Source organism: Chelonoidis abingdonii, chromosome 5 (assembly GCF_003597395.2).
Source record: "Chelonoidis abingdonii isolate Lonesome George chromosome 5, CheloAbing_2.0, whole genome shotgun sequence".
NCBI lineage: Eukaryota > Metazoa > Chordata > Testudines > Testudinidae > Chelonoidis > Chelonoidis abingdonii.
Genome location: NC_133773.1, coordinates 37,238,838 through 37,251,936, shown reverse-complemented (window position 1 = coordinate 37,251,936; position 13,099 = coordinate 37,238,838). Strand labels below are relative to the sequence as shown.

Below are 13,099 nucleotides of genomic sequence, written 5' to 3'. Positions count from 1 at the left end.
AAGAAATAGGTCAGTTGACCTAGCAGCTAAAGAATGGGTAACTTTTCAGAGTAGAGGGACTTCAGACAAATTTGTAAAGGTTTGGTCTAACTTTTTAGATATCTTGATTAATTCCTGGCAGGTGGAAACTGAGATGTTGCTCTCCTTTCCCAGCCCTGTTCCCTCTTCCTTCCTTTCCTTTCCCTCACTTCCCGTTCCTTAGCTTTTTGTTCTTTTGTCTTCTTTTCTGTTCTCCCCTTATTTTTGGGAAGGAAGGAAGCAGCATAACTTTATAACACCCTGAATGTGTGTGTGAAAAGAGCCAAAGCCCAGTGTGCAGGAAGGATGGGGGGGGTGACATGTCGTGACACGGAGTAAAACTGCCATACTACATCCTGTATTAGTGACTAATTATTGCAAAAACATTTTCCCTTCTACCTAAAAGCCTTAATCTGGCTGGACTTTAGTGCAGAAAGTGATACCATCCCATGGAGAACTGCCTTTCTAATTTTGTAAAGAAATGATTTTCTTCCTTTACAGTAAATGTTACAGGCCTAATTCTGGTCTCACACCAGTGCAACTAATGGCTTCAGTGGACTTAGTCACTCCTGATTTACATTGGTGTAAGTCAAGTCAACGTCTGCTTGGAGTGCATAATGACTGATGCCCTAGAAAATCACATATGCACAATCAGCATCGGGGGGCAAACAATCTCAAATCTTCAGTTCTCTGATGACACTGATGGCCTGGCAGGCAGCGAAGATGAATTTGCTAATCTTGTGAAATGACTGGATGAAACCTCCGCAAAATACGGCATGGAAATCAGTGCAGAGAAAATCAAGCTGATAACAAACAAACATGATGGGATCAGCTCACATATCACTGTCAGTAGACAAGAGTTGGAGACAGTGAAACAGTTCAAGTATTTGGGGGCAATCATCCCTGATGAAGGATCCAAGGCAGAAATTCGGGCAAGAACTGCACAAACAGCAGCAGCAGTGGCAACGTTAAAGCCAACTTGGAGGAATAAGAGCATCTCCCGGGAATCCAAACTGAAACTGCTGCACACATTGGTCATCTCCATTTATCTGTATGCATGTGAGACATGGACTCTTAGGGCAGAACATGAACGGAAAACACAGGTAGTAGAGAAAAGATGCTTCTGTAAAATCATGGACATCTCCTGCTTTGACCACGTCACTAATGAAGAGGTCCGCAACATCATCACTCAATGCGCTGGGTCATATGAAGACCTTTTGACAACCATGAAGCAGCACAAGCTGAAGTGGTACGGCCATGTAACAAGATCATCTGGCCTATCTGAGATCATCCTCCAAGGGACAGTACAAGGGAAGAGAAGAAGAGGTGGATTGACAACATAAAAGAGTGGACAGGAATGGACTTCGTGGAGACTCAAGCACTGACAAACAATCGGCAGAGGTGGAGAAAACTGGCTGATTTGCTCAATGCGGTTATGGAAATGATGATCATGATGATGAAGTCAGGTCAGAGTCAGGCCCTATTGATACAGACATAATTTCCATGTAATTCTATTTTTGGCACAAGGGAAAGATGCTTTCCAATTTTGAAAACTGCTTTCCTACCTTGAACAGATTCTTGGTTATATTTCCTACTTACTTTGCCATTCTAGGATAGGCCAGATACAATCAACATATGGAATCAATCTAACAGGCCTTCCTCCCATACTGTTCGAGTTGGCAAGCATGCCTTTGTGCCTTCATGACAGCCACCCCTCTTCCACCAGCATCCTTTAAGACAGCCAAAAATAATGTTAATCACATATATTCACATGACATTTCAAAGAGTACACGTATCTATTGGGGGGCGATGGAAGGGTTATTTGTTTTCACAAAAGGCAGTCTGACAGCATATGCACCATGTGATATAACGAAACTCCTGCCAGAGAAGATGCATGATATTTTTTTGAGCTTGATGTCCCGAGTTTGTCAGAGGAAGCACATTTTCTGCACATAAGGGATAGTAGGGATCCTGTGGTAGTGGAATAGAACATTCAGAGGAAGGAGAATGCAGTTATGGAGGACCCACATACACAGTGAACAACATGTATGTGGAGAGTGGAGGGTACCCATCCTTAGCAGTGTGGAGAGGAGCTTGGGCTGTGACCAACAGATCTGATACTATGTGAATCCTCTAGCCAAGACACCTCCTTCCATGCGGCTGTCTTTGCTGGTGCTCCACTGCTTGGAAGGAGGAGTCCCTCCCTCCTGGCCCATGCCAAGAACCCCTGCACAAAGATTGCTTCTTTGAGCTCTGTGAGGGAGGGTAGATTTGCCCTGAGTTAAATAGGCTATTTAAGTGCACACTATTTTTATTAATGTCCAACTCTTAGTTCCCACCCTCTCCGCAGGCACAGAGGACCAAAATGCAGCAGAATTGTTGCATTTCCACTGTGTGAGGGTGGGGAGTATCCATAATGTCAAGAGACTGCACAAGGGGACTTTAATTTTATCTAAGCATTCAGACTTGCTGTCATGGTATGAGCCCCCACTCTGAACCTTAGCGTCCAAAAGATGGGGTACCAGCATGAATTCCCCTAAGCTTGATTACCAGCTTAGAACTTGTAGTGCTGCCACCAACCAGGACTTGCAGTGCCTGGTACACTCTGGTCCCCCCCAAAACCTTCCCAGGGGACTCCAAGACCCAGACCCCCTGGATCTTAACACAAGGAAAGTAAACCCTTTCCCCCACCATTGCCTCTCCCAGGCTTCCCCTCCCTGGGTTACCTTGGAAGATTACTGTGATTCAAACCCCTTGAATCTTAAAACAGAGAGGAATTCACCTTCCCCTCCCCTCCTCTCTCCCTCCCAGATTCTCTCTAAGAGAGAGACAGTAATCTTAACATAGAGAGAAATCAGGCTTTTCCTCCCCCCTTCTCTCCTTCCTCCCACCAATTCCCTGATGAGTGCAGACTCCCTCCCCTGGGGTCTTACACAAGATAACCAAAAAATCAATCAGGTTCTAAAAAAGAAAAGCTTTTAATAAAAGAAAGAAAAAAGTAAAAGTTGTCTCTGTAAAATTAAGATGGCAAATGTTACAGGGTCTTTCAGCTTATAGACACTAGAGAAAATCCTCCCCCCAGCACAAATACAATCCTTCCAGCAAAACACATTTGCAAATAAAGAAAACAAATAAAAAGACTAAACCGCCTTTCCTAATTGGTACTTACTAAATTGAACAGAAGAGGCTGTTTCAGACATTTGGAGATATCTCCTTACATGTCTGGCCCCTCTCAGAACCCAGAGAGAACAGAGCAAAACCCAAAAAACAGAAACAAAGGCTTCCCTCCACGCGATTTGAAAGTATCTTGTTTCCTGATTGGTCCTCTGGTCAGGTGTTCCAGGTTTACTGCTAGTTAATCCTTTACAGATAAAAGAGACATTAACCCTTAACCATCTGTTTATGACACTTGCTCATCAATTTAATACTGACAGTGCTGATCAGTGGATCCAGGCCAAATGCATCCACTGACCCCCAAAATCCTACAACAGAGGGAAAGCTGTTACACAAACAGAACACCCAACTCCCCAAGGAGAGCAATAAGACCAACTTTAAGGCTGGAGAGAAGAGTTTGTTCCAGTTAGAATCCTCATGTACTACTTGGGGGGGGAGGGGGAGAACATGTCTTGGGCTTGATCAAGAGGGACCAGGATTTAGCTCATTAGCACCATGTTCTGGGAGATAAAGGTATGGAGACAACAATTTCTATACACCTCTTCTACTTGCAGTGCTAACCAACCTCCCTCCAACCACCTTTCTTTTATTTTTTGCTCAAGTGGACATTCCGTGGAAGGGTCTCTTCATCAGCTGCTTGTTAAACTTTTTTTTTAATTCAGTGAGAGTATAACAAAAAGCTAGAAAAGAGATTTTCCCTAAAATAAATGCCTAGGATTCAACATGAATACACTCACTGCAGAATCACAGAGCACAAACCATGTGGAACAAGTGCACAAGAACGTCTCTATTGTATTCCTTGGCCCTGCTAGTGAAAAAGACACCACACATCTTGAACTTTGCTTGAAGTGGTTTTCAACATTATTTGATGTTAAGGAGTCTTCAGCGGGCGCAAGGGGATTTTCAAATCCCTGGAAGAGGCATATTGCTCCTTCCCAGTTGTGTGAAATTGACAATGCATTAATAAGATACTCTCTGTGTACTAAAATACATGTTCTAAATCAGGGATCTCAAACTCAAATCACCACAAGGGCCACATGAAGACTAGTATATTGGCCCAAGGGCCGCATCACTGAAACCTTTTCATAGAACCATACGAAAGTATAGTCAAAAAGAAGAGTAACACAGTATGCTATTAAAAGTCAACATATTAACTTTTTAAAAACTGTAACGCGAAGAGGGGTTTTAATAAAATATAAATACCTGTAACTATTCCTTATGTGGTCAGTAACACTGATGATGATCTACACTAACAGTCTATTAACATAGCTGTAATGACAGGAACTTTTTAAAGTAATTATTCATTCAAAATACATTGCCACTTTTAACAAACATTCTTCCCAGCTACTCACAGCAAAGAATCATTCATGCTGAGCTTCATACCTCAGACTGCTTGTCTAGTCCATGAAGCCCTGCCCCGCCCACCTTCTCCCACCCCTTCCCTGCCCCCATTCCAACCTCTTCCCCAAAGTCCCCACGCCAACTCCACCCCTTCCTTGCCCCTATTCCAACCCCCTCCCCAAATCCTGGCCCCGCCTCTTCTCCACCTCCTCCCCTGAGCACACCGCATCCCTGCTTCTTTCTGGAAAGTACTAAGTACCGCAAAACAGCTGTTTGGCAGCAGGAAGCGCTGGGAGGTAGGCAGAGGAGTGGGGACACAGCATGCTGGGGGGAATGGGGGGTGAGGGGAACTTGGCTGCCAGTGGAGTTGGCATCTATGGCAGCCCATAGGAAATAACTCCACGGGCCGCAGGCCGCATGTTTGAGACCCCTGTTCTAAATGCTGTCCAGACAAAAGTGATTGGAAAAAGTTGAAATATTATCTGCAGAACATATGATGTGAAAACTGATGTCCGTTAAACAAAGAAACAAAAAAGTTACCTAGCTGTTACTCATCTCCTTTATTTTTATACCCCAGCGGCACAGAGACTGCAGATGCTCAGCACCTTTGGAAGTCAAGACATAAGTGAGTTATTCAAGGTCACCCTCAATCAGAGCCAAAGAGCCTGTTAGTCCCAGGTTTTATCCCCTGGGTAACATTTCCTGTAGTGACATTTTTAATATAAACCAAGAAAAGAGATGGGATTACTGAGCAACTCTATATATTTAATAAAACCAACTAACTTAACTGGACACTGATGCAGCAATGGGATCCATCCTCAGACTCCTACACCCGTGCAAAGTCCCAATGAAGTCCCTGGACTCCATACAGGCATACAGGTCTAGACAGGCAGATCCTTTTGCAGGTTCAGGGCAGAGGTCAGCAAACCTGACTCTGAAAATGGGGATTTTCAAACTTGTACAATAAACCTGTGTAGACCAATGGAAGAGAAATGATTATGTCTCAAGCCAACAAAGAACAGGCTTTCTGCTGTCTATGCTGCAGAACAGTAATGAAACTGAATATAGTGCAGTTAACTACTAAGAAAAGATAATATTACTCTGTTAAGGGGGAGGCAGGACTTAAACAAGTTATGTGGGCAAAGCACTTATTTTTTTTAAAGCAAAATCTCATGGGAGGGAAGAGAAGCTGGTACAACAGGATTTAGCCATGATTCAAGATAGAAAAAAACACTGTTTGACTAAGAAAAATTATAAGATTTTTTAAATGTACTGCTGTATTGGCAGGCACTTCAAGAGTTAATACCGAGGATCACTTCTGGATCATTGCTAATAAAGCTCTGTTACCATATGTGCCTTTCAGCTCCTTGTTTCTGCCTATACCATAACAAAACCCATTACCGTTCTATTGACAGGCAAACACCCATTTATATGAGAAGTACACTGCATATTTTAGGCAATCAGAGTATAAAAGCAAATTCTACCCTACAGCACTATATTGTTATTCTAAAGCTGGAATCGTCTACCCGGCGGAAGATTTCAAAGTTTTTTGGGGGCAAATTATTTTTATTTTTTTCAGTTTTAGCTGGAGACAAAACATTACACTTAAATGCTTGAGGCAAATCTTCCTGTTTTATTGGTATTAGGTAACTGAATATGGAGTATTAAACATGGTCAGATTTAATGTTTATTAACACACCAGCTGCTCCTGCCAGGTTTGTAAAAGTTGTTATCTTGGTGCCAAATATAATTTATAAGACATTTTCAGCGAGAGGCAGCTTGTTGTCACATCTTTCATCTCCCTTTTTCCCCCAATTCCTTTAAAGCCACGAGTCTACAAATGAATGCACCAATGCAGACCCTTACATAAAAAGAGAATCCTATCTAAGGCAATGGGATTCTGCATGGATAAACATGAGGGGCTAGAGCAGTGATCTATTTCCAGGATCAGTGCTTAACGCAGTTGAGAGTGGGGAGGGGGACTTCTAAAGAATTTTATTGTATTTTTCACTGACTGCAAGCTCAGGTTTCCTATCACCTATCAACCATTTACTAGTACTGTCTTATAGAGTTTAAGAAAAGAATAATCCAAGGTTGCTGATTATATTTCAGCAGTAGTATTATTTAAGGCCCTAGATCCACAGAGTCTTCCACTCACAAAGAACAAATATTTGATTTTTGGTTTAAAACATATTGAGAAGAAAAATATTAGTACTCCAAGGAAAGTTCCTTCACTTCCACCTTGCATTCTCCTAGTCCCAAACCAGAAAGCTTCTACTAGGTAATAGTAATTTTCTAATTAGACTTCATGGTTGGAGGATTATTTTTTTAAACAGCTCTCTTGGATTTCCACTTGAAAAATATTAGTTTCCTTCAACTACCCTGCCATATATTCGCTTTTCCTATGTGCCCGTGCCTACAACGTGCAAATATGTGTGTATGCCCATGAATACAAATATACTCTCTTTTGCTCAATTTAAGTTGTGTGCTTTTGTCCAAATGAGCTGTTTTAGAATGTGGACATATTCTCTAGTTAAAAATGTTTGTTACTACAAAAATAGATTGGGGGCTTGGGGGGCAGTGGGGAAGAAGCTCATGACAATTTGTCTAGTACATCAATGTGCATTCACCAATTTTCAGAGTTACAAAGAGTCATTACATATATTTTCCAAAACAAGTTTTTTTCTATTTCTGGCATCCATTATGAAATATTCTCCAATGTATCAAAATGACGGAATTAACAACAGAAGTAAATGGATTGAATCTAGAGTGGAAGCGGAGGGTGGAGAGGGGGGAAGCATCCTGACCATCTATTTCTGTCCTGAAATGCATTCATCCTTACCTGAATGGTTATCTTCCTAGAGTACTTTCTATGGATAAAACATTACAGACGCTGTTTAAAGATCATGCTAAGACAATCTCTCATTCAAATTTTTGTTTCATGAAGGAGAGAAAAATTGTATTTCCAAATTTCATTTTTCAATTTCTGAAAACACAGTGTCATGGGGAAATTATTCTGTGTCACCTTGAGAACACACTATCTATTATCTACAGAATTCAAGCGAGCAGTCAATTACTTGTTCCTCACATGTCAATGCACCTTTCAACTCTTTTCTTGTAGGACACTTACATCAACATATTTAGCTTTCTTTTTACTATCTTCCTGTAATTCAGAAGACAATTTAGACTCCCATATGGTTACTATCAAAACTAACAGATGCCTAGCAAATTAAAACACAAATTATGACTTGTAATATGCTGATGTCTGATCATCCCACTACATCTTGCAATTTACAGTGAATCATAAGGAAAAAAATAGGCTTCTGTCTTATGTGCTAAAGTTCTCTGTACCTCCCTTCTCTATTTGTTTAGGGTCAATGGAATTAGAGTATGGTCCAAATTCTGGCTTGAGACATACATATGCAGTTTTTCCACTGATTGCAACAAAGGACAGAATGTGGCCTTAATTTACTTGGAAATAAGGCAACAGCTTAAAACTGATTTGCAGAGGGGAAAGCCCGTCTTGCGCCTTTTTGGCTTCATTCTGACATATAAAGAAGGCCTGAAAGAGTTTTTGGTAATTAAAAAATAAACAGAAGCTATTTTTCTTCCTTTTGATTTTTATGTTAGGAATTCAGGTTCCTCATAGGCTAGAAGACACTGGTTTTGTCTAGACTAGGATTTAAAGGTTTTTAGAATGTGATCAGTAACACACACTCTAGAAGTGTCATGCAGAAACTGCAGAGCATGTCTTAAAAAACACACACTAAACTGATCAAGTTAAAGCCTGGGGCAGTGCTCTAGTCAACAAGGGCCTGGAAAGGGAAAGCTAAGCAACAGATAGTCGACTAAATAGCCCTTTCCCATATTTAAATCTTTATTTTGTTTGGTTTGGTTTATATTTTGTTTCAGTGTTCAAGTAACATTTTGGAGAAAGGACATTCTTAGTGTTAAACATCCCTGCCTCTTCTATTAAGGCATTGCAAGCTCACATGATAACTTTTCCCAAGACTTCAAAGTCTTGTTTTGCTAAAGATTACTCAGGCATTCCCAATACCTGAGAAAAGGCACGAGCAAGGGGAAAAAAATCCAAACAAACTTTCTTTATACATCTTAAAAAGTATGCTCTTTCGTCCCCTCCAAACCCCCACCCAAAAGGGGGGCAGGAAACCATCCTGAATTTTATAAAAGCCTTTGCAGGTCACCTCTAGCATATTAAATTTAATATCTTTAACTCTGGGTTTTCAAAAAAATGTAACCTAAAATTACAAATGTATCTAAAGTTGTGATTTATACTGCATGTACAAACAAGGCAACATTCTGTTGTTACCAACCCACCCCTCCCCAATGCAGCTCTACTGAAGTAAGTGCAGCTGGGTGAACATAACAGAGTGCAGAATTTGAGCCATGTTATCTGAGGCAATAAAAGATTAAGAGGTGTCTCCTGAAGAGCACAATTCTGCCTTCAAATACACAGGTGCAACTGCCACTAACTGGGTACAAATCTGTTGTTGCTGTTGGGTTCGAGTTTATTTGGGCTGGGTTGTTTTTTTTTCCCCCATGTAAAAACACAAAGCTAAACAAAAGGAATTATATTATTTTGTCTTCATTCCTAACATTAAAGGTGTGAAGTTATGTACATTTTGTTCTATATTGTAAAGTTAAAATGGTATGTGTCTTTAGAATATGTGCCAATATCCCAACTGTAATTAAAATACCTATACAACATTTCTCTGTTGAAGGCTCCATCACTTTTCATTGTTAGAAATGGTGCTGCTCCTAACTCAATTCACTCCATTTTCACTCTGCTATTTCATGATGCAGAAATGGAAAGTTTACGTTTTTCTTCATTTTTTTAAAAATGTTGATACAAACAGCATATACTAAGTCTTTGCTAGATGTTTTTGGAAAGGTACTATACACTTTTGAAGGGTTTATGCAAGATGTTTGAAAGAATGTTTTACACAATAACATTCTCAGTGAAAGATTTAAGCTTTCTTAAAACAACTAAAGGTGCAGTTATCCTCAATTACTGCTCTTCTTGCACAGGCAACTGAAATTATTTTTTCTTTTACATGAGATCTGGCTCAGTTGAGTCACTGAACAGTGAGCAAGTTGCTAACAAGTCAAGAAAACTACATTAAACATACTCTGGAAGATGACTGCCTATTATTTGGAACTGTGGTACATGTAGCCTCTCCTCACAAAAAGCCAGTACTGTTTTGAGGAAGTAACTAAAGACAATAAAAACACATAACTTCTCTATAGATGAAATGCACTGTATATCTCAAAGAGGTTTGTAAAGGAGAGCAAGTATCATGAACTGCATTTTGCAAATAGGGAAATTCAGATATCCAGGCCACACAACAAGCCAACTGCAAAGTTGGGAATAAACTCAAGTCTCCTGATTCCCAGTCCAGCGGCCGCCTCTCCACTGCACCATACTGCAAAAGGACCTTCTCTCAGAAATCTGGGATCCACCAGTTCAACTGTGACACATGGAACTCTGCTATTCATTTCGATAGCTAAACTGAGTGACCCTCAGCCAACCAACATGAAATAAGTAAATAATTTCTTAGCCTCCTGTGTCCTTTTCATGCAAAGATATAAGCCTACATAAGAAAAAGACACTGATCTAACTGCCATTGTCCACATACTTAGTATTTACAGGATGAGGCAAGCACCGTTAAATAGGGAGAAGCATAGTATCTCATTCATTGAAAATGATTGGTTGGCCAAGAAACATACCCTAATAAATTATATATAGAAAAAAGTGTGGTATCAAAATAATCCTTCTCCCCCTTGATCCTGAGGGCCACTGGAACGATACACAAGTATTCTCCAAGTGTTTCTATTTTTTGCTGGAAAACACCTTTTCTCATTGCATCATACATGTAAAGGAATTAAACACATACACACCTTTAAAATCAGAGCAAACAAAACAACTGATATGGCTGTTGAAAGTCACCATGTGACTATTTAAAGTACCATGTCTGATAGGAGGTAAGGAAGGGACAAGTAAACATTAACATAATCTTAAAATAGTTCAAACACTTATTTTATATTAAAAAAATAAATAGAGTTTCTTTTTTTGTTTGTTCAAAATAACCACTTTAAAAAACTATGACAGTCTTCCAGAGATCTTTGCCCAGGCCACCATTTTTACTTTCTAGGAAAAGAGACATCACATCATCACTAAACACTTGTTATCACGTGGTCCTTATCTATTTTTTCCATGGATGCTGATAGTAATCAGAAGCTCTGTATTGGTGGTGAAATGAGTAGGGAAAAATAACTGTTTTCCCATCTGTAATAATGGAGTTCAGAATCTTTTGTTGCCAACCTTTAAATTCCAAAGACTTGCATTCTAAGTCTGTGTTCACACATGCTTTCACAGTCCCCCCAGCACACCTACAGCATCTCTGTTTAATAAGTCTGTCTTCATCATTGTTAACAGGTATAAATTATGAGATGTGCTTTATAAATACAAGAGCCCTCCTCCTGCTATAATAAACGATATATACATGGATGAGGCCATATTTTATTGTTTCCAATAATGTATAAACCCACCCGTTGTATTGACTCTGACTTTATAGATTATGCATCATGTTAAATGCGTGTCTCATTCAAAACAGGCATGTGAAAAACATGCTAGAAATATTATTATATGCAGGTTACACTCTAATATACGGCACAACGCTACAGATGGTGTTACAGCATACAGTGAAACCAAGACAAGACCAGCAACACAACCGCTGTCAAGCAAATGTTCAAACCATTGTAAGAGCCTGGGCTTCAGGGGAAGGAACACAGTTTCCTCCCTCCCATTATTATTAAACAACAATATCTAATCACAACAAACCCGCTGCATATCCATACAAGTCACTGTGTAACCATCCTCCCAAATGGCATTGCTCCTAGAACTTGATCTACGATTTTCCTCGGGGACGTTACAACAATACATGCAGATCAACCCATTCTCCAGGCCTGGGTATCTCGTCAATTTTTTACTTCTCCCATGACAAAGGGGGAGGGGAGCGACACTCTTCACACCTACAACAAAATCAATTAAGAGGGAGGAGGGAAGAGGGAGAAAGCTTTGTTTCAAGATGCAGACATGCGAACCTGTATGATCGGAGGTGGGGGAGGAATGGAAATGGATTATCTGGGAGACTGGGGAGGAGGATGAACACACGCTCCACATATATGCGCGCACACACCTCTCTCGTGTTACATTTTTCACACACTCCCGACTGTCCTTTCCGTGCGTTGCACCGATGGCACCACAGCAATAAAACCGCGGCACTTACCCAGAAAATGACATTGAAACCAAAGATAAAATATTTGATACAGCAGCTGACTTCGGGCCCTTTGTAATGCTTCCCGGACATCCTCTGGGCTCATGAAGACGCGGTACGGGCGGCCAGAGTGGGTTTGGCAGCACCGCAGGCGGGCGAGCAGCAGCCGGCAGGGAGGGAACAGAGATTAGCGGCGGCTCGGCTCAGAGATACATGGGGCGGGCTCCGAGTCCCGGGGATGGCCGGCGAGCAGCTCCCACCGCCTCTCACACATGGAGGAGGCCCCGCCGGCGAGTCCCCCGCCTCCCGCGGCTGCTGCTGGGGACAGAGGCGCTGCCCGGGCAGATGCTGCCAGCACCGGACCGTCTCCGCTGGAGCAGCGAGACGCTCAAACCCCTTGGCCACGCTGCGCCTTCCTGCCGCCGGCCTCCCTGCTCTGGGAGCCCGCCCCCAGCTTCCACCGGGCCGCCTCCGGAGCGCAGCGGGCGGAGCCGCGCACACAGTGCAGGGCGGGGGCGAGGCGGGAGCCTGGCGGCCCCAGCGAGGCGGGGAGCGACCCTGGACTTGCGCCGGAGGAGCTGGAGCAGCCCCTTCGTGAGCTGCCCCCTGGCCTTAGGCTGTTGGAAAGGCCACTTGAGCGTCAAGTTTCTCTTGAAATGGCTTCTCCGGCTGGCACCAAATAACCCAGCCCTGCGGGAGCGGGAGTCCCAACCTGCTCCTGTGCCACTTTGCCTGCAGCTAGGGAGGCGCAAGAGAGGAGGGGGCTGGCCTGGGCCCTGTCTAAATTACAGCATCCTGTTGGGAACAGACTCCTGCCTGGGTGGGGAGAGCCGCTTTCTTAGCAGTCTGGAATATTAAATAGCTTTGAAGGTGATCCAGAATAATGATGCCACCTTGGGATCTTGTCCATGGCAGCACTGCCGACCCCAAGCTGTCATCAATCACAAGTCAGCCCTTGCCGGAAAGCATGAGATTGGCTTAAAAATTTGTAAAAATGTGTCGGTTTTTTAATTTGACTTCAATTGTTTGTTCAATTTGTTTTTTAGCCTTTAGGGAGAAGCTGCCCACTCCCTAAAGGGTGAAAGCAGCAAAAAATCCTATGGCACCTTATAGACTAACAGACATTTTGGAGCATGAGCTTTCGTGGGTGAATACCCACTTCGTCAGATGCATGTAGTGGAAATTTCCAGGGGCAGGTATATATATGCAAGCAAGCTAGAGATAATGAGGTTAGTTCAATCAGGGAGGATGAGGCCCTGTTCTAGCAG

The 13,099-nt window shown here is 42.1% G+C and overlaps 1 protein-coding gene across 2 annotated transcripts in view; it reads right to left on the bottom strand.

Moving 5' to 3' along the window:
- The window catches only part of TSPAN5 (tetraspanin 5), a 119,065-nt gene extending 107,106 nt beyond the window's left edge, over positions 1-11,959 (bottom strand). Inside the window, exon 1 of one of the 2 annotated variants that reach the window (XM_075066239.1) lies at positions 11,844-11,959. In XM_075066239.1, coding sequence (XP_074922340.1) covers positions 11,844-11,924 — 81 coding nt within the window. In that variant the 5' untranslated portion in view covers positions 11,925-11,959. The remainder of the gene's footprint in view (positions 1-11,843) is intronic. The other variant, XM_075066237.1, reaches the window with a different exon arrangement.
- Positions 11,960-13,099: the final 1,140 nt, after the last annotated feature.